This window comes from Thalassophryne amazonica, chromosome 22, assembly GCF_902500255.1.
Source record: "Thalassophryne amazonica chromosome 22, fThaAma1.1, whole genome shotgun sequence".
Taxonomy (NCBI): Eukaryota; Metazoa; Chordata; class Actinopteri; order Batrachoidiformes; family Batrachoididae; genus Thalassophryne; species Thalassophryne amazonica.
Window position 1 is genome coordinate 12,328,388 of NC_047124.1, and position 24,930 is coordinate 12,353,317.

At 40.6% G+C, this 24,930-nt stretch overlaps 2 protein-coding genes across 3 annotated transcripts in view; one reads left to right on the plus strand and one right to left on the minus strand.

The window, feature by feature from the left end:
- Window positions 1–7,959, minus strand: part of scube1 (signal peptide, CUB domain, EGF-like 1) — a 122,600-nt gene extending 114,641 nt beyond the window's left edge. Inside the window, 2 exon segments of the mRNA XM_034163749.1 lie at window positions 58–180; window positions 7,719–7,959. Of these exon segments, the coding sequence (XP_034019640.1) occupies window positions 58–180; window positions 7,719–7,932 (337 nt within the window). The 5' untranslated portion in view covers window positions 7,933–7,959.
- A 3,334-nt stretch (window positions 7,960–11,293) lies between these two features.
- Window positions 11,294–24,494, plus strand: samm50l (sorting and assembly machinery component 50 homolog, like). 2 transcript variants are annotated; one of them, XM_034163756.1, is made up of 15 exons: window positions 11,294–11,466; window positions 12,949–13,062; window positions 13,156–13,257; window positions 13,358–13,445; window positions 13,581–13,687; window positions 13,899–14,029; window positions 15,328–15,415; window positions 16,095–16,223; window positions 16,319–16,390; window positions 17,681–17,767; window positions 18,128–18,198; window positions 18,669–18,736; window positions 19,248–19,394; window positions 21,123–21,264; window positions 22,485–24,494. In XM_034163756.1, exons 1-15 carry the CDS (start codon window positions 11,446–11,448, stop codon window positions 22,528–22,530), a joined length of 1,413 nt encoding a protein of 470 aa, XP_034019647.1. In that variant the 5' UTR covers window positions 11,294–11,445; the 3' UTR covers window positions 22,531–24,494. The 2 variants fall into 2 exon arrangements, with proteins under 2 accessions (XP_034019647.1, XP_034019648.1); XM_034163757.1 differs by lacking the exon at window positions 11,294–11,466 and adding an exon at window positions 11,548–11,637.
- The last annotated feature ends 436 nt before the right edge of the window (window positions 24,495–24,930 follow it).

The following is a 24,930-nucleotide window of genomic DNA, read 5'->3' on the forward strand; positions in this document are numbered from 1 at the left end:
GATGATTAAAAAAAGACAATAAAAAGGGTGGGATTTAAAATTAGGAAGGAAACTCACCCTCGCACTGCTTGCCGTCTCCCTTGTAGCCCGGTTTGCAGATGCAGTTGAAGGACTTTGCTGTGTTCTGACAGAGAGCATCAATGTGACAGTCATCTGAGCCCTCCGCGCACTCGTCTGGATCTGTAAAGACCCAGAACATCCAATTAGGCCAGATTCAACGAGGCCTGATCAATCATTCCATAATTAGTACTCTGCCCAAGCTAAATGGACCAATAGATCAAGATGTACATGCAGTTCTTCAAGTCCAATCAAGATGAGAGTTCACTGATGTCTGTTTGTCAAGATGTTTTCATGTAATCTCCATGAATCATAGTGGAATCATCAGTTACATCTTGAGATGGGAGCCCATACATAAGAAGATTTCTGTCTGATCCTCACTTCATTTTTTTTCCTTTTCCCAAGTATTTTAAAGACTGTACAGAATTATATTTTTTAAGAAGTTTAGTTTGTCAGCATGAGGTACTCCTGCCACTGTGCTCCTGAACAGCCAGGAGACCAAAAACGTGGATAGCTGCAGAGACCAGAGAGATGAGAAGCTGTGCAGACTGTGGAGGAGACAGTCATGTGGGAACCAGCCACAGAGGCCGTAGAAGCCACTATCCTTAAACATGTCCCAACCCGGCACTGACCAGGTCCGACACTAGGTGCAGCTGGGTGGTCGTGGATACGCAGGTGTTTGACCACATTACACCTATTCTGGCATCTCTTCACTGCCTACCTATCTCTGTGAGATCATCTTTTAAGGTCCTGCTGTTAGCCTATAAAGTTGCTCATGGACTGCCAACGACTTATTTAGCCGATTTAATTAAACCCTATGTACCGGCCCGGGTTTTGCGTTCACAGGATGCAGGACTGGTCTGTGTTCCCAGGGTGAAGAAAAAGTCTGTGGGCCAAAGGGCTTTCTCTCATCGTGTCCCTGTGCTGTAAATTAGACAATCAAATTCTGTGGAGACTTTTAAAACCAGACTTAAGACACATCTATTCACTCTGTCCCATGGATAGAATATTGTGCTAGCATTCTTTTTTAAATTCTTTTTTATTTTTACTCTTTTATTGTGCTTGTTTTAATTTTTTAATTGTGCTTTTTAAATTTTTAATTCATTTTGAATTGTTTTGTGTAAGGTGCCTTGAGGTGACGCTGTCCTGAGTTGGTGCCCTGTAAAATGAATCAACTGAAACTGAACTGAAATTGAGTGGCTGCAGAGGCACGAGAAGATCCAACAGGTGGAAGAACAGGGAATGGTATAAGATTATTCCATGCAACACGCCACATATGGACACCAGGTGGCAGTTCTACTGGTGTAACAATTCCGTTAGCTCCACAATACAATGCACCTATTGCGATTCAACACATAATTACATCACTGTTCCCACTCATTATGTAGAAATTTGTTTCCTCTTTATATATTTTATAAAGCATTTATAATTCTTATAATTCTTCTGCAAGAGATTATTATTTCGTCTATGCAGTAATTAGTTTTTCTGCCATCATGCTACTCATTCAAAAAAAAAAAAAAAAAATTATACGATTCGATATAGGAGCAATGATGTGATTATCACGATCCACGTTGTATTGTTCCACCCTGAGTCTATGATACATTTCGTAAGTAAAATAACATTGCTGTTTGGGTTGATCTGGTACATTGACTTTAATCAGCGTCTAATCACTTACGGTACTTTTTATGATATACAGAATATGGCATCTATTGATTCTCAGTTATTGTGCATGGGGTCCAAGCACCAATCCACAATAAGTCTTCATTGGCTTCCTGTTAATTCTAGAATAGAATTTAAAATTCTTCTTCTTACTTATAAGGTTTTGAATAATCAGGTCCCATCTTATCTTAGGGACCTCTTACACTCAACAAAAATATAAACGCAACACTTTTGGTTTTGCTCCCATTTTGTATGAGATGAACTCAAAGATCTAAAACTTTTTCCACATACACAATATCACCATTTCCCTCAAATATTGTTCACAAACCAGTCGAAATCTGTGATAGTGAGCACTTCTCCTTTGCTGAGATAATCCATCCCACCTCACATCAAGATCCTTATTAGACACCATGATTACTGCACAGGTGTGCCTTAGACTGCCCACAATAAAAGGCCACTCTGAAAGGTGCAGTTTTATCAAACAGCACAATGCCACAGATGTCGCAAGATTTGAGGGAGCGTGCAATTGGCATGCTGACAGCAGGAATGTCAACCAGAGCTGTTGCTCGTGTATTGAATGTTAATTTCTCTACCATAAGCCATCTCCAAAGGCGTATCAGAGAATTTGGCAGTACATCCAACCAGCCTCACAACCACAGACCACGTGTAACCACACCAGCTTAGGACCTCCACATCCAGCATGTTCACCTCCAAGATCATCTGAGACCAGCCACTTGGACAGCTGCTGAAACAATCGGTTTGCATAACCAAAGAATTTCTGCACAAACTGTCAGAAACCATCTCAGGGAAGATCATCTGCATGCTCATCGTCCTCATTGGGGTCTCGACCTGACTCCAGTTCGTCGTCGTAACTGACTTGAGTGGGCAAATGCTCACATTCGCTGGTGTTTGGCACGTTGGAGAGGTGTTCTCTTCACGGATGAATCCCGGTTCACACTGTCCAGGGCAGATGGCAGACAGCGTGTGTGGCGTTGTGTGGGTGAGCGGTTTTCTGATGTCAATGTTGTGGATCGAGTGGCCCATGGTGGCAGTGGGGTTATGGTATGGGCAGGCATCTGTTATGGATGAAGAACACAGGTGCATTTTATTGATGGCATTTTGAATGCACAGAGATACCGTGACAAGATCCTGAGGCCCTTTGTTGAGTCACACATCCAAGAACATCACCTCATGTTGCAGCAGGATAATGCACGGCCCCATGTTGCAAGGATCTGTACACAATTCTTGGAAGCTGAAAATGTCCCAGTTCTTGCATGGCCGGCATACTCACCAGACATGTCACCCATTGAGCATGTTTTGGATGCTCTGGACCGGCGGATACGACAGCGTGTACCAGTTCCTGCCAATATCCAGCAACTTCACACAGCCATTGAAGAGGAGTGGACCAACATTCCACAGGCCACAATTGACAACCTGATCAACTCTATGCGAAGGAGATGTGTTGCACTGCATGAGGCAAATGGTGGTCACACCAGATACTGACTGGTATCCCCCCCATTAAAACAAAACTGCACCTTTCAGAGTGCTTTTTTATTGTGGACAGTCTAAGGCACACCTGTGCACTAATCATGGTGTCTAATCAGCATCTTGGTATGGCACACATGTGAGGTGGGACGGATTATCTCAGCAAAGGAGAAGTGCCCACTATCACAGATTTAGACTGGTTTGTGAACAATATTTGAGGGAAATGGTGATATTGTGTATGTGGAAAAAGTTTTAGATCTTTGAGTTCATCTCATACAAAATGGGAGCAAAACCAAAAGTGTTGCGTTTATATTTTTGTTGAGTGTAGTACCATATCACCCCAATAGAGCGCTTCGCTCTCAGACTGCAGGCTTACTTGTAGTTCTAGGGTTTTTAAGAGTAGAATGGGAGGCAGAGCCTTCAGCTTTCAGGCTCCTCTCCTGTGGAACCAGCTCCCAATTCGGATCAGGGAGACAGACACCCTCTCTACTTTTAAGATTAGGCTTAAAACTTTCCTTTTTGCTAAAGCTTATAGTTAGGGCTGGATCAGGTGACCCTGAACCATCCCTTAGTTATGCTGCTATAGACTTAGACTGCTGGAGGGTTCCCATGATACACTGAATGTTTCTTTCTCTTTTTGCTCTGTATGCACCACTCTGCATTTAATCATTAGTGATTGACTAGTGATTGATATCTGCTGTCTTCCACAGCATGTCTTTTTCCTGATTCTCTCCCCTCAGCCCCAACCAGTCCCAGCAGAAGACTGCCCCTCCCTGAGCCTGGTTCTGCTGGAGGTTTCTTCCTGTTAAAAGGGAGTTTTTCCTTCCCACTGTCGCCAAGTGCTTGCTCATAGGGGGTCGTTTTGACCGTTGGGAGTTTTTCTGTAATTATTGTATGGCTTTTGCCTTGCAATATTAAGCGCCTTGGGGCAACTGCTGTGATTTGGCGCTATATAAATAAAATTGATTTGATAAGTAACAGATTTCATGATTTATTTTAATCAAGTAAGTTAAAAAATAATAAAATAAAAGTTTTCATCCATGCAATACCAATCGTGATATTGACATATTATGAATAGTTACAAGACAAAAGCATCTCTATGATGAAACATATCTGATCAATACACGCACCTCCCACCAGCACCACCCCACCGGCTCTTGTTTACATAATTTCCTGGTGCATTTGCAAGAACAGACATCTGAAGTTCACATATTTAGCTTTTCAAATCAATGAAATCCCAGGACATCCGAGTGTGTCATATAAATCAGAAGGCCTTTTTCAGACAACGAGAGAGAGAGAGCTAAAGTCATGGGTCCAGTCCCAGATGATGTGATGACAATCGAAGCAGCAGCAGCTCTTAAATTGATCAGGTTATTGACAGAGGAAGCAGTCACATCTGGTGCTAAATCACAGGACAGAGGGCTGACTCATTACACAGTACACACACACACACACACACATTGGGGCGGGGGTGTTGATTTGGGCTTTCACTTCCATCGCTCGGCGGACCTTTGTGTCGCCACAGAGTGTCTTCTCTCTCCTCCAGCTCTCCTTCCACCTCAGTATAAACAGCCGGCGTGTCAGAGGATCCGGCTGGAAGCAGCCTGTGTGCTTCAGTCCGACTCCCTGCCTGACCCTCTGCACCGCTCAGCCATATAAAGGCAACATATGACCAATAAAACCAAATTTATAATAAATAATGTTCCTGTTTTATAGCGCAGAACCTGAGAGAGAGCCAGAGTGTGAGCGCAAAGGCAACAACAAGTTTAAGCCATTTGTTAGTAAATGTTATTTTTGTTCTTAGAGGCGGTGAAATGGTTTCAAGCCTCTCCTCCTCCTCCTCCTCCATTCATAACATCAGGACAAGTCTGAAACTCAACTCAATTCATTATTCCTCCAGGGGCATGAAAAGTGCTAAAACCTTTCCTTTATTACTTGTACTGAATCAACATACGACCTCCCTGAGCAGAATGGGAGCAGTCATAAGATATGGAGGTAGGTACCACTCATCTTTGGAGCTGTGACAGAGAGACTCCTCAACTTTCACACGTGGCAGGAGGCTGAATGTGCTGCTCCTGCTGCCTGGTCGATATATCGGGTCTCTGCCCACACCTCTTGGGAGGCTCACCCCCCTCCTCCATCCAAATTTATGCACACACACAACCAGAAAGACTTGGACACTGGTTTGATGTCACTGATGGAGACTTTCCTTATGTGTTTTATAGACAAGATGGACAAATTAGGAATTCAGTTCACTATATTTATATCCCACCAACTCCAATTAGAAGTCACTTCAAAGCAATACACACCAGTAAGGTCAAGGTCTCAACTTCACCCACCATATGAGCAAGTACAACGGCAAAAACCATAAATAAAGTCAACGCAATCGTTTTTTTGCAAGATAGAACCTGAAGCAGACCAGACTCTGCAGGGTAACAGAAAAGCTGCAACTGAAACAACCAAACGGAAGTCATTGCTTGCAAAGTCAGGATAACTGCATAGACAAAGACCAGGTGTAGAAGGGGGTCCCACTGAAACATGCTGCTTAGTTAGACCTCAGGTAGGAGATTTACTGAAGCAGACGGACCTCAGCAAAGTCAGTTTCTCAATCCTAAAAAGTCAGTCAGTGTGTCAGATAAATTTATTGTTTAAATCCCACCATCTGGTGGCTGTGGCAAATACTACAAAAATCCAAACCCCAGGTTCCACCAAGATCTTACTTTACTGTACATTAACATAGCTGATACTTTTATCCAGCGCAGCTACCAAGTGAGGAATCACAATCAAGTTATAGTTTGAAGGGGGTACTTTGTAGATATGGCTTGAAAGTATCACATAAATATACGTATTTATTATTATTAGTTAGTTTTTTCCATCCATGCAATTATAAATTTTTAATACACTGCAAGACCAAAAGCACTCACCCTCATTCTTAAAAAAAAAAATATATATATATATATTCTCTGGTGTCACAGACACTGTAACTGACAGAGGTGACACCAGGTTAACTAAACTTGATCTCCAATAATTAACACAAAATTCTGTTGTATTAACATAAAAGATCTTCATATTAAACAGCAACAAGAACAAACAGATATGATAGCTCCCCCCCACTCGAACATTTCCACTGCTGTCTGTAATGTAAGCAACAAGCACATTGCCTTGTTTATACTGTGGAATTTCATTCAATCTGTGACCTTAGACAGTGGCCTGAATTGCTCTTACTGGCTGCTGCTTTAGTGAACAATGACGCCTGTTTATAATTCTTTATGGCGATCGATAGTACAGCACAAACAGCACTACTTGGCTCATATTTTAAAAACGTGGCTTGGTACAGGACGTCTTTGTCTCCCATCTTGCACAGTGATGCACAGTGATAGTGATGACTTTCTCTGACCAATCAGTAACCTGCAGCGTTTTCACGTCACATCAGCTTGACTGAAATCACAGTGGTGATACCAAAAACAGGATCAGGTATTGGGTACTAGGTAACAGGTGTGGCCAAAGCAAAACCAAAAAAGGTGGCTGGAGATGAGTCGGTACCGTGATGTTCTTTTGGCTGTTGCTGTTTTGCTTGAGGTACTGGTCCGTATGTTGACTTGGTGCAAGTTTGACACTAGATGCCCTTCCTGATGCAACTCCAGATGTGCATGGAAAATGGGATACAGGCAGCCTTGAACTGGAGGTAAATGCACCAACCACCTGCACCACCCAAATTTAAACACACCTGACAATCCAACTGTACCAAATTCAACATGGGTTGATATTTTCCCCAATAATATTAATTTATATATACAGTCTAATGCTACAAGAAAGGTGAGCAGAAAGGAATCACTTCCCAGTCTTCACCCAAACTACATACCCAAAGCTTTACCCCAAACCAAAATCTGAGCCGATTACCACGTGGGGACACACTTTTTCCCTACAACTGACTGTGGGAAACCAGATTACGATCAGACGCACTCTCCACCTCCACCTCACTCCTCCTGTTCCTCCACACCTGAGATGCTCTGCGTCTCAGCGCGCACGAACTCCAAACGCACCAAAAAACAAAATTCCAAAATAAAAGCCAACCGGCGCTTAACCTGGGGATTAACCTGCAGCTTTCGACGTCGACGTGACCTCAGGTCAAATCCGGCGTGGAGCGGCAGGATATTATAGTTCCCGAATACAATTCGGAAAAGATGGAAACGCCTAAGAGTTTGGCAGAAAAATAAAAACTTCAACTGTGAATCAAACCTTCTTGTTTTCTGATGGCAGCGCGCAACTCCACATACTGAGAATAAGCAACTCACTCTGCGTCCTGCGTGCGTAAAAGCGCCTTTGGCACCGAAAAACTGCCGCTAACAACACGCACAGACGCTCCATTCAGGAGCGCACGTGTGTGAAATTAGACCGCGCTCTTGGCACGAAACTTTTTTTTTTCCATATATCATGATCCTGACAGCGTTTTTTTTTTTTTCCCCCAAAAGCAGCTCTGTTGGTTTCCAGCCGCGACCGAAAGGAGCAGCTCCTACCTGAGAGGGCGACACTGGCCATCAGCCTGCAGGTATGAATGAGGAGGAGAAACAAACAAAGGTCCCGGGAAAAACAGGCGCTCCCCATGCTGACAGACGGTGTGAGGATCCAGCACGCTTTTCCTGAGGGTTTGGAGTGTGTGCGCGCGTGTGAGTGTGCGTGCGTGCGTCTGACACCAAAGGAGGAGGAGGACCGACTTTGGTGGACTGACATAAGGGGGGAGAGAGAGGAGCTGCAGGAGGGAGCCCGAGCCCCATGATTGGCTGGATTCCTTTTTTTCTCCTTTCTTTCTTTTTGTGTGTGTGTGTGTGTGTGTGAGTGAGAGAGAGAGAGACAGAGAGACAGAGAAAATACTCCAAACTTATATTTCAATAAATAAAAAATATTAACTGCCATAATATCACATTTCTCTTTTTTATATATATAAAAAACACTCAATATAATGAGGTTGCAGCTACTGAAGTGCTCTTCTGTTTTCCAAAAATCAATATTGTTGATTTTAGGCTAAATGATAAGACATTGGCTTTTTTATGATTCTTCTCTGATTTGCAAAAAAAAAAAAAAAAAAAAGACAAATGAAAAAAGAAAAAGTCATACGTACATGTGCAAGAAAAACCTCTTAAATATGAGAAAAAAATCTGATATTTTCTGAGATCACAAAGTCACACATTTGCGAGAAAAACTCAGAAATTCTCTGAGATTAAGATTTATTTTTTTCTGTTTACTTATAGATAAATATTATTTCTAAAATCAATAATGATTTTTGGCTATTGATAAGACATAACCTTGTTTTTAATGATGTGCAGATAACAGCGTATTAGAACCATATTTCTAGCAAATATATATTACATTTGCAAAAAAACAAATAAATTCATAAATATACGGTGCAGCCCGAAAGTATTCACGATGCTTCACTTTTTACACATTTTGTTATGTTACAGCCTTATTCCAAAATGGAGTAAATTAATTTTTCCCCTCAAAATTTGACTCACAACACCCCATAATGACAACATAAAAACAGGGGGGGTTTTTCAGGTTGCCTTTTTTGTGGCCAGCCTAAGGCACACATGTGCAATAATCATGCTGTCTAATGAGCATCTTGATATGCCACACCTGTGAGGTGGGATGGATTATCTCACCAAAGGAGAAGTGCTCGATAACACAGATTTAGACAGATTTGTGAATAATATTTGAGAGAAATTGTTTTTTGTTTTTGAAAATGTTTTGGATCTATCTTCAACTCTTGAAAAATGGGAGCAAAAACAAAAGTGTTGCATTGATATTTTTGTTCAGTATACATAAGTATTCACACTCTTTGCTCAATACTTTGTTGATGTACCTTTGGCAGCAATTACAGCCTCAAGTCTTCTTGAATGATGCCACAAGCTTGGGGCACCTATCTCTGGGCAGTTTTGCCCATTCCTCTTTGCAGCACCTCTCAAGCTCCAACAGATTGGATGGGAAACGTCAGTGCACAGCCATTTTCAGATCTCTCCAAAGATGTTCAATTGGGTTCAGGTCTGGGCTCTGGCTGGGCCACTCAAAGACATTCACAGAGATGTCCTGAAGCCACTCGTTTGATATACTGGCTGTGTGCTTAGGGTCATTGTCCTGCTGAAAGATGAACCGTCACCCCAGTCTGAGATCAAGAGTGCTCTGGAGCAGGTTTTCATCCAGGATGTCTCTGTACATTGCTGCATTCATGTTGTCCTCAATCCTGACTAGTCTCCCAGTTCCTGCTGCTGAAAAACATCCCCACAGCATGATGCTGCCACCACCATGCTTCAATGTAGGGATGGTGCCTGGTTTCCTCCAAACATGACACCTGACATTCACACCAAAGAGTTAAATCTTTGTCTCATCAGACCAGAGAATGTTGTTTCTCATGGTCTGAGTCCTTCAGGTGCCTTTTGACAAACTCCAGGTGGGCTGCCATGTGCCTTTTACTAAGGAGTGGCTTCTGTCTGGTCACTTTATCATACAGGCCTGATTGGTGGAATGCTGCAGAGATGGTAGTCCTTCTGGAAGGTTCTTCTCTCTACACAGAGGAATGCTGGAGCTCTGACAGCGTGACCACCGGGTTCTTGGTCACTTGGTCCAAATCATGTCCAATCAACTGAACTTACCCCAGGTGGACTCAAATTAAGCTGTAGAAACATCTCAAGGATGATAAGTGGAAACAAAATGCACCTGAGCTCAATGGCGCTGTGAATACTTATGTACATGTGATTTCTTAGTTTTATATTTTTAACAGATTTGCAAAAATCTAAAAAAAAAAAAAAAAAACTTTTTCACATGGTCATTGTGGGGTATTGTTTTGAAGAAAAAAAATTTTTTATCCATTGTGAAATAAAGCTGGAACATAAAAAATGTGAACAAAGTGAAGCTTTCCTGTGCTGTGAATACTTTCCAGATATTCTCTGAGATCACAAAATCATAAATTTGCAAGAAATATTCAGAGAGATCTTCCACAGACTGGCATCCTGTCTGGGGTGTACTCAGCCTCTCGCCCTATGACTGCTGGGATAGGGTATAAAGGTTAACATTCAGCTTACTTTCGCCTTGATCCTCAATGGCATCTTTTTGTGACGCATGAGGAGCCTCATTAACTGTCAAAAGCAACAAAAAAAAAAAAAAAAAAAAAAAAAAAACTTCCTCATTGTTGCCATCTAGAGGAACTTCAAGGAACAACAACAAGAGGACGTCACAATTTAAGGTTTGTGTCAGAAAACCGCAAAAACCAAATTAAAAATTATCACAGGTGTACATGAAATTTTGAAATGCGAAATAATAATGATAAATAATTCAGACATTCATTAAAAGCACGCGTCCATGTGTATTTCCAGCTGTATTTTTAGCCTGTTAATTAGTTTGCAAAACCACAGCAATTGCGTACACTTACAGGCAGGACAAAGTCGGCCGGGAAACCAGCAAACACGACCTTTGCTAAAACCCAGCAGCCGTTTACGAATGTTCTTTAAATAAAATTTCTCGGGTTGTCATCTGAAGTGATTTTGTCAAAATGCAACGGGACAAAACAAACAAACAAACAAACAACAATATCGCCATCTTCTGGCCAGCCAAGAGCGTCCTTTGACGATTGAGGAAGGAACAAGCGCCGCCCCGCCCACGTCTAATTTTCTGAACCAATCACAGACAGCGCTTTCTCATTTCTATCCAATGACAGACAGAGGCCTGGAAGACGCATTGAGGTACAATGGATTTTTTGTAAATTTCGTGAAATCTATGATAGATTAACGTAAAATTATACGTTTAAAATATTAAAAAACATCTACGTGAAGATGTGGACAATCTATGTTCCAGTGTTACACAGCGTTATGAACGTACTTAAAAAAGCAATACGTATCATAATCGCATTAGTAATTATTAGTAGTCATGTGCATCAGTTTGCATACAGACTCTTTTAACGCCTTAATTTTACATTTTATTTCCGCTTTAAATTCCACAATAATAAGCATCATACTTATTAAACTGTAAGCAGGGAACGACGGATTTCCACAAAGAGGTACGCTGATTTATAGCTTCACGAGCTTCACGCGAACACATCATGATTCCTCACACTTACTGTCATGGCTTCTCCCGTGAAGGGGGACTGACTGGTGTTGGTGAAACTCGCTGCTATCATTTATCGGTTTTATACGTCTTTGTACTTTATTCCAAGCAGCTGGAGGCGGCTGAAGAGGCGCTCGGGAGTAGACAGTCGACATGGGGTTGGTTCATGCTAAGGTAAAACCTATTTATGCCGTAGAGTTGACGTTTGGGTTGGTTTTGACCCTGACCTCAGTCTGTGCCGCAGAGCCATTGCAGCAAGAAAATGAAGAAAAATTGCAAAATTATCTCAAATTACGCTATTAAAATGTGTGAACTGAAGTTCTTCCACCTTTCCCATTTAAAGGGGTAGTTATATGCTAAATAGTTGTTGGATATATTTGGGTTTTTGTGTTTAAAATTTTAAAACGTGTGTGTAAAAGTTGCTCAGCGTCTATGTCCAAATCTCTAAAATTGAGATCTAAGTTTCTGTGAGGAAAGGTGGTCTTTAAAATGGCATTTAATGTCTTGATCTGCCCAGAATTTGTCCCCTTTCAAATGTCTTCATGCTGGGAGCACTCAAGACCACCATATGCCTTCTACGACACAATGTATGGTGGCCATTCCAGGTACCGATAGCTCAGTACGCAGGTTGAGAGCTGGACCTGGTAGGGTTAGGGTTACCCCCTTGCCCTGTTCACACTGGTCTGAGTTCTCCTGTATCCCCATATCAGGGTGGTAGCTATAGCCAGGTTGGGGTCAGTGAAAGATTACAGAGGGTGGGTCATTCCAAATGGCACACAGAGACTGACTATGATGCAAATCAAAGGTGGTGCTGCTGGAACTTTTTTGGGTATTGGTTGATTTGACATGGAATGACCCAGGTTCAACATTTTAAAATGCTCCAGTGATACTGAAAAAGTATACCTTTGTACTTGTCTGATCATGACAATTCCAAAAAGGTATAGCTTGAACCACCTATGACTGTATGTTGTGGAGTTATGGGGTAAAACAGAAAAAAAATGTGATGGTCAAGTTCAGTTTGTACAGAGGTCAACAGTTAAAGTTGCTCCATCTTTGGTAAAAAGTAATGCAAATTATTAGCTAAGTTGGATTAATAAATTTCATAGTTTTGACTGTGTAATGGGAAAAGTAATGGGAAAAGAAGAGCCCTTTTCACTCAACCAGTAATTAAGACTGGATTATAAGTGTTGTTGAGGAACAGTACTTGCCTAAGTGGAAAACATTAAAGCCTCAAAAGAGCTTTTTTTAACATCAAGTTGAAAATGAAAGTAGCCAATGAGCAGGTGCTCCCAAAAGAAGTTAAAATATGTCACTGATGATGATACATGTATTTGGCCACAGCTCAGAAGATGTCAGAGTGCCCATCACAAAATTTTCATTAAATGTTTTGGACACCATAATCTAACTTTGACAAGAATTTGATGGATATATTTTTGGGAGTTTCACATTTGAATATTTCAATTTGTTGTAATTTTCCTCTGATGTTATGACAAAGCTATGGAGTGACACTCTTCCATTTGTGTCTTCATTTTCTAACATGATTCAAACTAACAGCAACACCAAATTGTCAACGATCGGATTTTAAAACACAGTTGGTAGCATTTGACTAAACAGCAGTTGTAATAATTTAATATGTTGTGCATCATCTTTGTGCAGAGTCTGGATCCTCTTCCAATGCAGGGCCGCGATTTGGGTGTCAACGCTGATGACTTGATTGAGACTCCAGAGCCTGAGCAGGAGACCAAGCAGGAGATCCTGGAAAACAGAGATGTGTGTTTAGTCTCATCCATCCATCCGGTTTCTCAATCTGCTTAGTCCAGTTAGTGTTCCTTTTAGAAATTTATATCCAGTCTGTCATTGCAGGTGGTGGTTCAACACGTCAACATCCAGGGTCTGGGAAGAACTAAAGAGGATCTGCTCGGCTACGAGATTTCTGATGTTTTTCATGCCAAGAACCTCATTGATGTATGTATTTAATGCCATTTTTAACTCAAATGAATTAAATTTGACTCATGATCTGTGATTATACAATGTGAAGTGTTTTTTTTTTCTGGTTTGTTTCCAGGTTATGAAAAAGTCTCACATTGCCAGACAGAGGCTGCTGCGGCTGGGAATCTTCAAAGAGGTGGAGGTGCTTATTGATACCTCAGAAGGTAATTATGTCTGGACCTCAGAGCTCCATGGACAGATGTGAAACACTGCTGCAACTACAGAAGATCAAAGTAGAAATGCAAAATATGTAATAATAATAATGTAAAAATGCACTGAAGTCACATTGATGTCCTCAGGTGCAGACGCTTTGCCAAATGGCCTGGATGTAACATTTGAGGTGACCGAGATAAAGAGACTGACAGGAAGCTACAACACTATGGTTGGCAATAATGAAGGAAGTATGGTACGTCAGCAGTACTTTATTTTATTTATATATATTTATTTTATTTAGGCATTTGTTTTGAGAGTGAATCCAAAACTCATGATATGTAGTTTGCAGCTGTGTAAAGGCAAAAATGTTTGTCCACAGGTGGAAAATCTATGTTTAGATAGAAATTGACAAAGAAAAAAAATGTGTTATTACATATTAATACACGTCAGTTTGTGTCTCCCAGGTGCTGGGTCTGAAGCTGCCCAACATGTTCGGTCGAGCTGAAAAAATCACCTTCCAGTTCTCCTACGGGACCAAGGAGACATCCTATGGCTTATCCTTTTTCAAGCCCCAGCCCGGATTCTTTGAGCGCAAGTATGAGCACTGACGAATGCATCAGCAGCACACAGCGCGCCTCGACTCAAGCTGTCATGCCAGTAAATATGAAAAAAACAATTAGCAGCCAACAAATATTTGATATGTCAGTGTTTAGGGGATTTATGGCCTTCTGTGCAAACAATAATGCAACACTTCCTCTGTGCTCTGTGTTTACATTCCCAAACTGCACCTTTAGCACATGAGATTTTTGTGTATGGGCTGAACTGCATTCATATAGGGCTTTTCTGTCTGCATCAGAAGCTCAGAGCGCTTTACAATTATGCCTCACATTCACACAGACACGCTCACACACTGATGTCAGGGTGCTGCCATGCAAGCCGTTCACTACATACTAGGAGCAACTAGGGGATTAAGGACCTTGCCCAAGGGCACTTTGCGATTATTTTTATTTATTTTTTATTTTTTGGTCTGACTGGGTTATGACCCAAGGATCCTCTGGTCTGAAGCCCAAACCTTAACCACTAACAGCCAGTATGTACATTTACTGGCTGTGACGCCCTACATGTATAAATAGACAGCAGCACTCTTTTATGATTCACTGTTGACTTTTTCTTTTTCTTTTTTCTTTTTTTTTTTGCAAGCTGGCAGGCAGCAGGGGATGGGTTTTCCTGAGAAGTGAAACTTTGCTTTGATCCTGAAACTAAAGCTAGTGTGACATCTAGTGGTTAAAAAAATCATTTACTGCATTTTTAATGAAGTCGATTTGTGAGAAAATGTATGCAGTTAAGCTTTTGTAAATGGTGTGTTTTTAGAAAGGTGATCACATTTACCTAATGGGGGAGGTGATGGTCTTGTGGTTAAGGTGTTGGGCTTGAGTCCAGAAGATCATGGGTTCAAATCCCCACCTGACTGAAAAATCACTAAGGGCCCTTGGGCAAGGCCTTTAATCCCCTATTGCTCCCGGTGTGTAGTGAGCGCCTTGTATGGCAGCACCCTGACATTGGGGTGAATGTGAGGCATAATTGTAAAGCGCTTTGAGCGTCTGATTCAGATGGAAAAGCGCTATATAAATGCAGTCCATTTACCATTTACATAATAAATGCTTTCTTCTTTCGACTTCTCCTTTTATGCTTGGGGGCACCACAGCAAATCTGATATGGATCTGTATGTTGATTTAGCACAGGTTTTACACCTGATGCCCTTCCTGACGCAACTCCACATTACTTGTAGAATGGGCACAGGTGGTCCTGAACCAAGAATCTTCTATTTTTTTTTTTTTAAATGTACTGACCTCTTGGCCAATATTTATTGATTATTGTGTGCTGCTGTTTCAGCTTTACCTTCAACATGTACAAAATCACCGGCCAGTTCCCATGGAGCTCATTAAAAGAAACCGATAGAGGCATTTCTGCAGAACTGAATGTAAGTGTGACATGAACATATCATGTAGTGTATATTAAATAGTAATCAAATCTGGTTAGCCACTTTTGATATGCATATAGATACAGTTAATCGTATTTTATAAGTGTAAACACAACGACCAACTGCTTGCTCGACAAGCCAGCTGTGATGATGGTGTAGGAGTTCTCAACCACTCAGAGCCTAGTTATGAAGAAGATGGCTACGTCAACATTTCAACAATCAGTACATGTGAGCAGAGCCAGGCCCATATTTTAGAGAGCTGAGTTAAAAAAGAAGGGACTGAATGATCAAGACTAAAATGAAATAAACTATTCTCTGCTGTAGCAACCTAGTGTATGTCACCAGATGTATTCAAAACAGAAACTGTTTGTAGCCAAAAATAACCCGTATACACTGAGGTAGTGCATCTTAAAAATCAACATTTGAAAATCTTGCTCATTTTTACAATTTAAAAATCCTTATGTTAAGAAACAGCACAGCCTGTGGTGTGCACATGTGCTTCTCTGAGTGCTTAACCCTGTCCAAAAAAAGGTGATGTATACTCCAATGCGACTTGTATATGGTTCTTACCTCTTCACAATGTATTTTTTTGACAGATCCAACTTATACTCTGGAAAATACAGAACACGTAGTTTGGTTTAATTCAATTGAAGTTTTCCGGCTTCTTCTCTTCTGGCAGTTTCCCCTCGGAAAGACCAACCACACACTGAAGTGGGAGGGTGTTTGGAGGGAGCTGGGCTGCCTGGCACGCAGTGCTTCCTTTGCCATACGAGAGGAGAGTGGACATTCGCTGAAATCTGCCCTCTTGGTACAGCTTGAAGCCCTTTTAGGAAAATGTTGTTGATACTTCATTTGATAGAAATAATATTGATGTAAAATATTGGGTATTTGCTTCTCCCCAAGCACACAGTGTCCATCGATTCAAGGAATTCAGCCATCTTCCCCAGCGGGGGTGCCTTACTTCGACTCAGTCAGGTAGGTGTGGAGATGTGGGGGACTTGCTTGTTTTTTTTGTGTCCTGCACCCTGTTTTCACTGTAAAACCTCCCTAAAGGCTCAGATACTGCAAACACTGTTCGAACAATAGAATTCTGCAGTGCATGACTGTGCACGTAATGAGATTTAATGCCACAGATGGGGACAGTGTGTGGCAATGCACCACATTTACTCCCCACAAAATGTGTCTGTGGCTTCTTTAAGCCTCATCAGTTGACTGTACTTCTGGTTGTTGGTTTTAAGCCAGTTGGCATCCAGGATGCGGCATCACATCTCACCACCCACCTCAATACAAAGATATCCGGCTGTTAATTACATAATCAATAATAACTCAAGCCTGGCTTTCAGTGTTCCACAAAAGGAAAATCTGGTTTGTGGCATATGAATAGCTCAATTCAGGTGAAAGCGGTCTGGGTAACTGCATGTCTGCAGCTTACTTAAGCAGTCTAACATCTAGAACAGCTGTCATATCAATTTTAGAATTTGTTACTGACATGTGAGGCACTAAACAGTTTTGCACCCACCTATCTTGCTGAAGTTGTTAAGCCGTATGTGCCTTCTCGTGTTCATACGATGCAGATTTGCTCCGTGTCCCCATGGTGAAGAAGAAGTCGGCAGGTTTCAGAGCCTTTGCCGACCGGGCTCTTATATTGTGCAACAGTTCAAAGTTCACTTTGATTTCAAAGTTTTAATTTTGTTCTTAAAATGTATTTGTCTTTTGCTGTTCATAATTAGTTTTATAGTTTTTTTTCTTGATTTTAAATATATCTGCTGTCTTTGTTTCTTTGCAATTGACAATAGATTTCAAGTGTTATGGATGCAGAATTTTGTGTTATTGTGGTTTGACATTTTATTATGTTGAGCACTTTGTAACATTTTCCACTTTAAGTGCTATATAGTTTTTGTTATTATAATTCTGGAGAATACGGGGCATACAAGAATTCTGTAAAAAAAAAAAAAAAAAAAAAAATCAATCTGGCTGAGAAGTTGCATTTTCTGATGTTAAAAATTACAGTATGTCTTTTTTGTAGATGTGCTTAAGGACTGAATATCAGAATAAATTTAGCTTTTCAGAAGGACATTTTTTTATAATGTGGGCAAAGTTCCTGTGGGTGAATTGAAACAAAACTGTTCAGTTTCTGAACATCAACTGGGACTTTTTAAAAACATTCTTCTTGCTCAGGGCTAAAACAAAACTGACATCTCGGTGCATTTCAGCTGTTTTGTAGTATTTGACATGGTAAAAGTGAAGTTTGTATTTTCATTGCAGGAGCTTGCCGGTTACACAGGAGGAGACGCCAATTTCTTGAAAGAAGATTTTGAGCTTCAGCTCAACAGAGAGCTCTTCTGGGACTCGGTAAGACAGAAATAAGAGACTCTCAAACTATCTGCTCCTGTGCTCTTCTAGTCAATGTTTTCTTTCATTTCTTATTTGATTTATGGTCAGTCTTTGTGGAAATTTATGCTCATGCTGTTCCCCTTTAATCAACCTGTGTCATTAAAAATAAATGATGACTGATTAATGGGTTTTTTTTTTCTTGTTTGTTAGTGAGGTGCTTAATTTGTATTACTCTACGTGACCACCAGGGGGTGGCAAAGCAGTGTTAAACTCCTTCGGGATTCCATAGAATCACAATCTACAGTTTCACCTGTTGTTTTTGTTCTGCTTTACAAAGTACTTCTCATTATTTTTGTTATTGTTTTTGTGTTATCTCAGGTCTTATCTGCTTCTCTGTGGGGCGGGATGCTTTACCCTATTGGAGAACAGCCGTCCTGTATCGCTGACAGGTACAATATGTCTGATAAGTCCAAGAGGAAGCACATTAGTTGCTGTCGCTTGGACTCTTTTAAATAAACAGCTCCTTAATGATAATCAAGATTATTATAAGATGTCTAAAGGGCAGCATGGTGGGGCATGCAGTTAGTACGCATACCTCCCAACAACAAGGTTCCTGGTTCAAGCCCACCACTGCTTCTTTCTCCTAGTACATCTGGTGACAAATCAATGTCTGCGTTCATACGAGCTTCATTTTTGGGACCCATATTAGAATCAGAGCATCCAAAAGAAATTAATATTATAACACATCTAAAAAGAATAAATTTGAGTTAGTAATCTTTTTTTATTTACTAAATTAAACATTATGTGCTGTTAGATTTTAGCTTGTGTTTTTGAAACAATCAAAGTGTGATATGATTGGTGCATGTGTTTCTAATGGTTGTGGAATTACTATTTATTTTATTTTATTTTTTTAATGCAGGTTTTATCTTGGGGGTCCCACCAGTGTGCGAGGATTTGGAATGTACAGCATCGGGCCACAGAGTGAAGGTAAAAGCTGTTTGGATTGAATGACAGTCATTGAAATTTGCAATTTATTTATTAGAACCAAAAAAAAAAAAAAAAAAAAGACATGCTCAGGAAGTTAAAAAATAATTCTATCGAAGGTGCTTTTTGGTGTATAGAAAAACCAAGGCACTCTTCTTTTACAAAAATATTAAAGGACTTTAGTTTGATGGCTGTTTCATTATAAAAGCAGTGATAACAGAATAAAGGCGTGACTTATTTGGGGTTTTTTTTTTTTTTTTTTTTCAACTGTAAAATTATATTTTGTAACAGGTGCGACTTATGCTTCAGAAAATATGGTATTTAGAGGATGATAATAAACAGAGAAAACCACTCAATAATGTACAAAAAATCTTTTACGTTACGCAGACAGAAGTACTCAAATAAGCAGATCCATAAAATCGAAAGCACATTAGAAGTACTTGGGTAGCAAGAAAACATTTGGTTTTGTCTCATTTGGTGTATTACAGCAGTGAATCCATTTTGGATGTTCTAGGTGATTACCTCGGTGGAGAGGCGTATTGGGCAGGTGGGCTGCACCTCTACACCCCGCTGCCCTTCCGACCAGGAAAGGGTGGCTTTGGAGATCTTTTCCGAACGCATTTCTTCCTCAATGCCGGAAACCTCTGCAACCTCAACTATGGTGGGTGGAATCAAAATATGATTTGGTGCACTAAAGAGTTGTTATTGTCTTCAAGGAGGTAATGGTTTTGGCCATGTTTGTATGCAGTTTATCTTACAAAGACATGAACAGGTTTCCTGGAAATTTGGTGCTGAGGTAGGTCAAGGGTCAAGATAAGATAGATAAGGTACTTTATTGTCATAGAATGCATTACAGCACAATGAAATTCTTACTTTGTACACTCTACTTGGTGAACGTGGGGTTGGGGGGTAAAAAGACATAAATACTAAAATAATAAATATATATTGTATAAAAATTGAGTATCTGTCAATCACAAGCATGAGGATTGCTCTGTTCCACATGATACTGATGGGAGTGGTAGTGGCTGTTGTCCATTGACTAATTTCACTGCCTGTGAGAATAGGCTGTCACTTAGCCTGGAGGCCCTGGCAGCCACACTCTGGTACTGCTTCATCAGGTTGAAGAATTTGTGCATAGAACAGATGGGCTCAAGTACAACGTGAAGGACCCTCATGTCATATAAGTTCTGGAGTGATGGCAGATCTCCCTACCTCTGTCAGATGCTGGCCCAGCCTCACTGCCTGCTGCAGTCCCCTGCCCTGTACTGTTACCAAACCATACAGCTATGCAGCAGGTTAGCATGCTCTCTACAGAGCATCTGTAGAAGTTGATGAGGACCTGGGATGACATGCCAGACTTCCTTAGTCATCTCAGGAAGTACAACCTCTGGTTGGCATGTTTTGTCAACTGTACAGTGTTCGTGGTTCACTGGAGAGCTTGACATGTGTGGACAACCAGTAACTTGTAGCTGTCATTACTGAGTTGCTATTCAGCAGAGGCTGATGTTGTTGCCCATGCCCCCTCCATGTCCACTACCATCTCCTTGGTCTTGGTGGTGATGTTTAGTTTGAGGTTGTTGGCTTCACACTGTGTGATCAGCTTCAAAACCTCCCTCCTCTACACTGACTCGTCATTGTCCTCAATGAGACCAATAAGGAAGAAATTACTACAAATTATGCAATGTGTGAATCTGAAATCATTTTTAATTAATACTTCATGCTGTGTTGTTTGTACTTGAGTGAAACAGCACGTCAGCAGAGTTCTGGTATTTACATTGTATATTTATAGTTGCAAACTGTTTATCTTTTTTAACTTTCACTTTTGATACTTGTGTGTGCTTCTTACCCTGTGTGCTGCTATACAATGCTGCTGGAACCTCAATTTCCCTGAGGGAGTCTTTCCAAATTATATCTAATCTAATCTAATCTTCTGCATCCCGAGTACCCTGTAGTTTAACTTTTGATCATTTTTGAACAGTTAAATAGAAGTTAATAAGCACAAAGTAATGTGAAATAGATTCCCCCCCCCCCCGTTCATTTCATTCACTTCTCATATGTAATAGGTCAAGCCTCCTGCTGGTTATAGTGCATATTTATCTTTTTTATTATTGGATTTCTGTGTATTATTTCAAAGCATGCTGATGTGTGTTTTTTTCCAGACAAGGAAGACCACAAAATGTCAGATATTATCCAGGAAAAAAGTGTTTAGGAGTCAAATTAATTGACTTTATTATAATGAACTACTGCTTTTATGTGTTTTCCAACAAGCATCTTGTCATGGAAAAAAATGTTGAAATGTGGGTGAAATTTTACAAATTTATTTTACTTTAAGGTGTAAAGGTTGATTTGGTCTTAGTTCTAACATGTTGATTGCTGTGTGCGTGTGTAGGGGAGGGTCCTCGAGCGCACCTTAAACAACTGGCTGAGTGTATTCGGTGGTCATATGGAGCAGGAATTGTGCTGCGCCTTGGGAACATCGCCAGACTAGAACTCAACTACTGTGTACCCATGGGAGTTCAAAGTGGAGACAGGTAGGAGAACCCGGTAGCATTACAATACCCATACAGATTACAGTGTTTAAGGTCTATTGTGTTTGCAAACAGTGTATTTATTTATTTATTTATTTTATTTTTTTTGGAGAATCAGTTGGAGGTGCCAAAGGTGCCATTGTTGTACTGGGGCTTTAGGTTATACATGGGAAAAAAGTGTGAACCCCCAAATGCAGAATGAAAGCATGTCGGTTCAGGTGTCATCATTGTGGGTGTTGACTTTAGTGTATTCTGGAAGGATGCTGAATACTGTTGGTTGCAAATACCAAAGTGACAGTAAATAGATTAAACAACAATTATGTGCACACACACACCAATAAGCTACAGATGCTACATTTGATCAAATGGGCGCTTTTGCATCACTCCAGCTATTTCTTCCAACTAAGAACTTTTTCGTAGACGTTGGTAAAGTACCTGGTACTTATTTATTTATTTTCATTTACACGAATGTACCCAGATGATTGCATTTGAATTCCAAAGCTATAATGATCTTGGTACTTGTAGGATGAGTAGGTGGAATTTGTCAGACTGATATATCAGAAAAAAGATTTGCAGTCTTGCAAAAAAAAAAAAAAAAAAAGAAAATGGGTGAACTGCAACAGACTTTCCAGATAGAATGATACTGTAGCTGTAGTGCCATTTCATAGCAAATTAAAGAGGTGTAAGCTATAAATAAATATTTTGAGTAGACTGTATTTGTTTTCAGGTAAATTTAGTGGATTTATTGCAGTGAAGATTGACTGACTTAAAAAAAAATAGATGACAGTTGAATTCATTGGGTTCTTGTGGAATTTAATTTTTCTGAATGCATGTAATTTTCACTGTTTGAAGTACTGCATATTTGCTTTCTGTTGAGATGAATCAATATGAGGTCATTCTGTGACTTTCATGTTTACTTTTGCAGTAGTTTATCAGTTTTACAATCGTGCCTGCAGCAAACTGGAGTGGCTGCCGCATTCTTCGCCTGTGAGATTCGGCAGCCACAGAGAAACTTTCCAGTCTGGCTTCTCTAGAATTTTGCTCATAGTATCTGAACACCACTTCCACACTGCTAAAACACTGTTAAAACTTGTACCAAATCAACATGCAGCTCTTCTATGGCGACCGAGTGAAAACAAAGGAGCAGCCGAAGGGTCTTACTAAGAAGTGTAACAATACTGGTTTTCATGTCTATGTTTTGTTTTTCTTCTCTCCTTCTTTAGGATATGTGACGGTGTTCAGTTTGGAGCTGGGATTCGTTTCCTGTGATGTCAGCACTCCCACTGCCCTCAGGGCTCCATGCTCAGCTGTGATGTGAAAACGGACAGTCTTCTTGTTTTGGGATTTGTTTTTTTTTACTGATAGCCTTTTGTAGTGTAACACTAGCACGGGTCCTGTGTCTCGTGGAAACACACCTGACCCTAGCAGCTCTTCAGTATGTAACAAAGACAAGGACCCTCTGCTGAGCCTCATGAAAAGTCAACTTTTACACAACACGTTCCTTTTTTCCTTGAAAAAACCACAAGGCATAAGAATCACAAATTACACAAATGCGCACTGGGGACAGAGTTCTGACTTCTCCTACATACACATAGTCTAAATAATTTTCTAGAATGTGACAAATGCTTGTCGACCAACTAGCTAATAATTCAGTGTGAGTGTTAAACATACACCAGCAACTCTTCTAACATAAGGTGTCTGTGACTGGATGTTTGCAGAGGTATTAACACCCATATTGCACAGGGAACCGGTCTATTACATTCGCCCACGATCTTAAAAAAAAAAAAAGTGTACAAATAGGACGAAACGGCTTACTTTGGCTTGCCACCTAACTGGCTGACTTATAAAGTGCAGACCTGGCAACTGGCTGGCTTATAAAGCGCATACGTGGCAACTGCTCGAAAAATGAAAGAACAGCTGTGCCCGGCTGCATTCTCGGCCAGAATGGCAACAAGCGCTGCTTTTGCTTCAAATTTTTACCCTGATGGTGCACAATCAAACAAGTGTCAAGCTATACTCACGACAACTATCCATTTTAAAGATATTGGACATGATCGAAGCTGTTAAGACTGTAAACACCTGGAAGTGATGGTGGAATAATGCCGATTTGGCGAATCAGGATGAAATTTTTCAACAGCTCGAAAACTTGATGGCTGTAACTACTGCGTACACCAAGTTTGTTCAAGATTGACAAAAGATGGATCAAGAAAAGTTACTGTGATGCTTCAAAATGTGCTCCAATTTGCTATTTGGGAAGAAACGGCCCTCTATGTAATAGGGGTATAAAGGAACAAAGTTAGAAAAGTCACGATTTTTTTCTCTTTATTTATCTAAAGTGCGGTGAATGAAGGGACTCCACCATCACGTCAAAGCACTTTATTCAAGTGTAACATCAGTGACACCGGGCTGATGTGTCATCTCCCAGTTCGGCAGCAGGGGCAGAAGCCCTCGAGTAAAATCAACCAACAGTGCACTTCTTTTTAATGTTGGTGAAAGTGTTCACAATGCTGCAGTATACAGTAGAGGCCCCGGTGGCCTCAGAGCCTTTATAGCAATCAATATGTTATATATTAAGAAGAGATTGGGATAATGTCTTAACAGATGTTCTGTATTTTGGCACTGTAATTCATTTGGCATTTCTTAGTACGGTACTTTTGTGATTGTGTGTACAAGTGAGGTATGAAGGTTGGAAGGCGTGTTGGATGAAATGTTTTGAGCCTCACTATAACTGGAATTAGGTTCTTTCCCAGTTATTTTTCCAAGTGGTCCATACATTTCCACTGGCACTGCAGTTCTGTCGTGGAATCGAGAAATAAGACACCTTTGGTCAACTTTCCTGGGCCTTTCACCCTGATAGCCTCACAAAGCTAATCTGGTGATGTGTCATAGTGCTTGCTGTTAACATTATGTTCATTTGGAAGGTAGAGCATGGGAATGTGGATTGTTTGTTCTTGTCAATCAATGTTGTTGAACGCGATATTCACGTTGGGTTTGAGTATTTTTAATGAATCAATGGATACGTCCGCAAGAATCTCCAAGGTGTCAGTTTCACTCGCCTAGCGACAATGTTCGCCCCTCCAAATTCTTTGGCGGTGGAATGTTGTGAAGATGTGCACTGGATAAACCCTTTAAAATTCAAATACTTTCAAGGTCTTGTACCAAATGATGTAGTGAAAGGAAACCGAACAGTCCAGTTGTTTATCTGAAGGATTCAAATAAATATATGCCATATTACATTGATCTTGCTTCACTTCTTCATAGTTGGGTTCAAAATGTTCATTCAGACTAAATATTTTTTCAAAGACCCTGGTCTATGAAGAGAAAGGTCTAGCCTATGACTATGTGACTGGCAAGACTTTGTTTTATTTTGTTGCCAGGTTTGAACTAACTGTATTTAGGGATATAACATTTTGAGCCACCTCCCTTTCACCCACATAAAGTAAGAACTTTGCTCTCTATCAAGGTTTATAATTTGAAATAAAAGTTTTATTACCTTATGGTGCAAGCTAGTGTGAGGGGAAAAGGGACAGATGTGTAGTGTGAAAACACCCCTCCGAACCTTTGCTCTGCCTGAACTCATATGGACTAGTTCAGTGTGGATGGTGCCAGACGTTTGTTTGATCACAGCTTATTCTTGCTGGGCTCTGGGCAGGTTTGATAGCACCGAGC

Excerpts from the sequence above, each read along its gene's own strand:
- samm50l (XM_034163756.1), top strand. The coding sequence starts at position 11,446 with ATGGGGTTGGTTCATGCTAAG. Across the intron at positions 11,467-12,948 it reads TGGGGTTGGTTCATGCTAAG|AGTCTGGATCCTCTTCCAAT; the intron begins GTAAAACCTATT and ends ATCTTTGTGCAG. Across the intron at positions 19,395-21,122 it reads CCTCTGCAACCTCAACTATG|GGGAGGGTCCTCGAGCGCAC; the intron begins GTGGGTGGAATC and ends GTGCGTGTGTAG.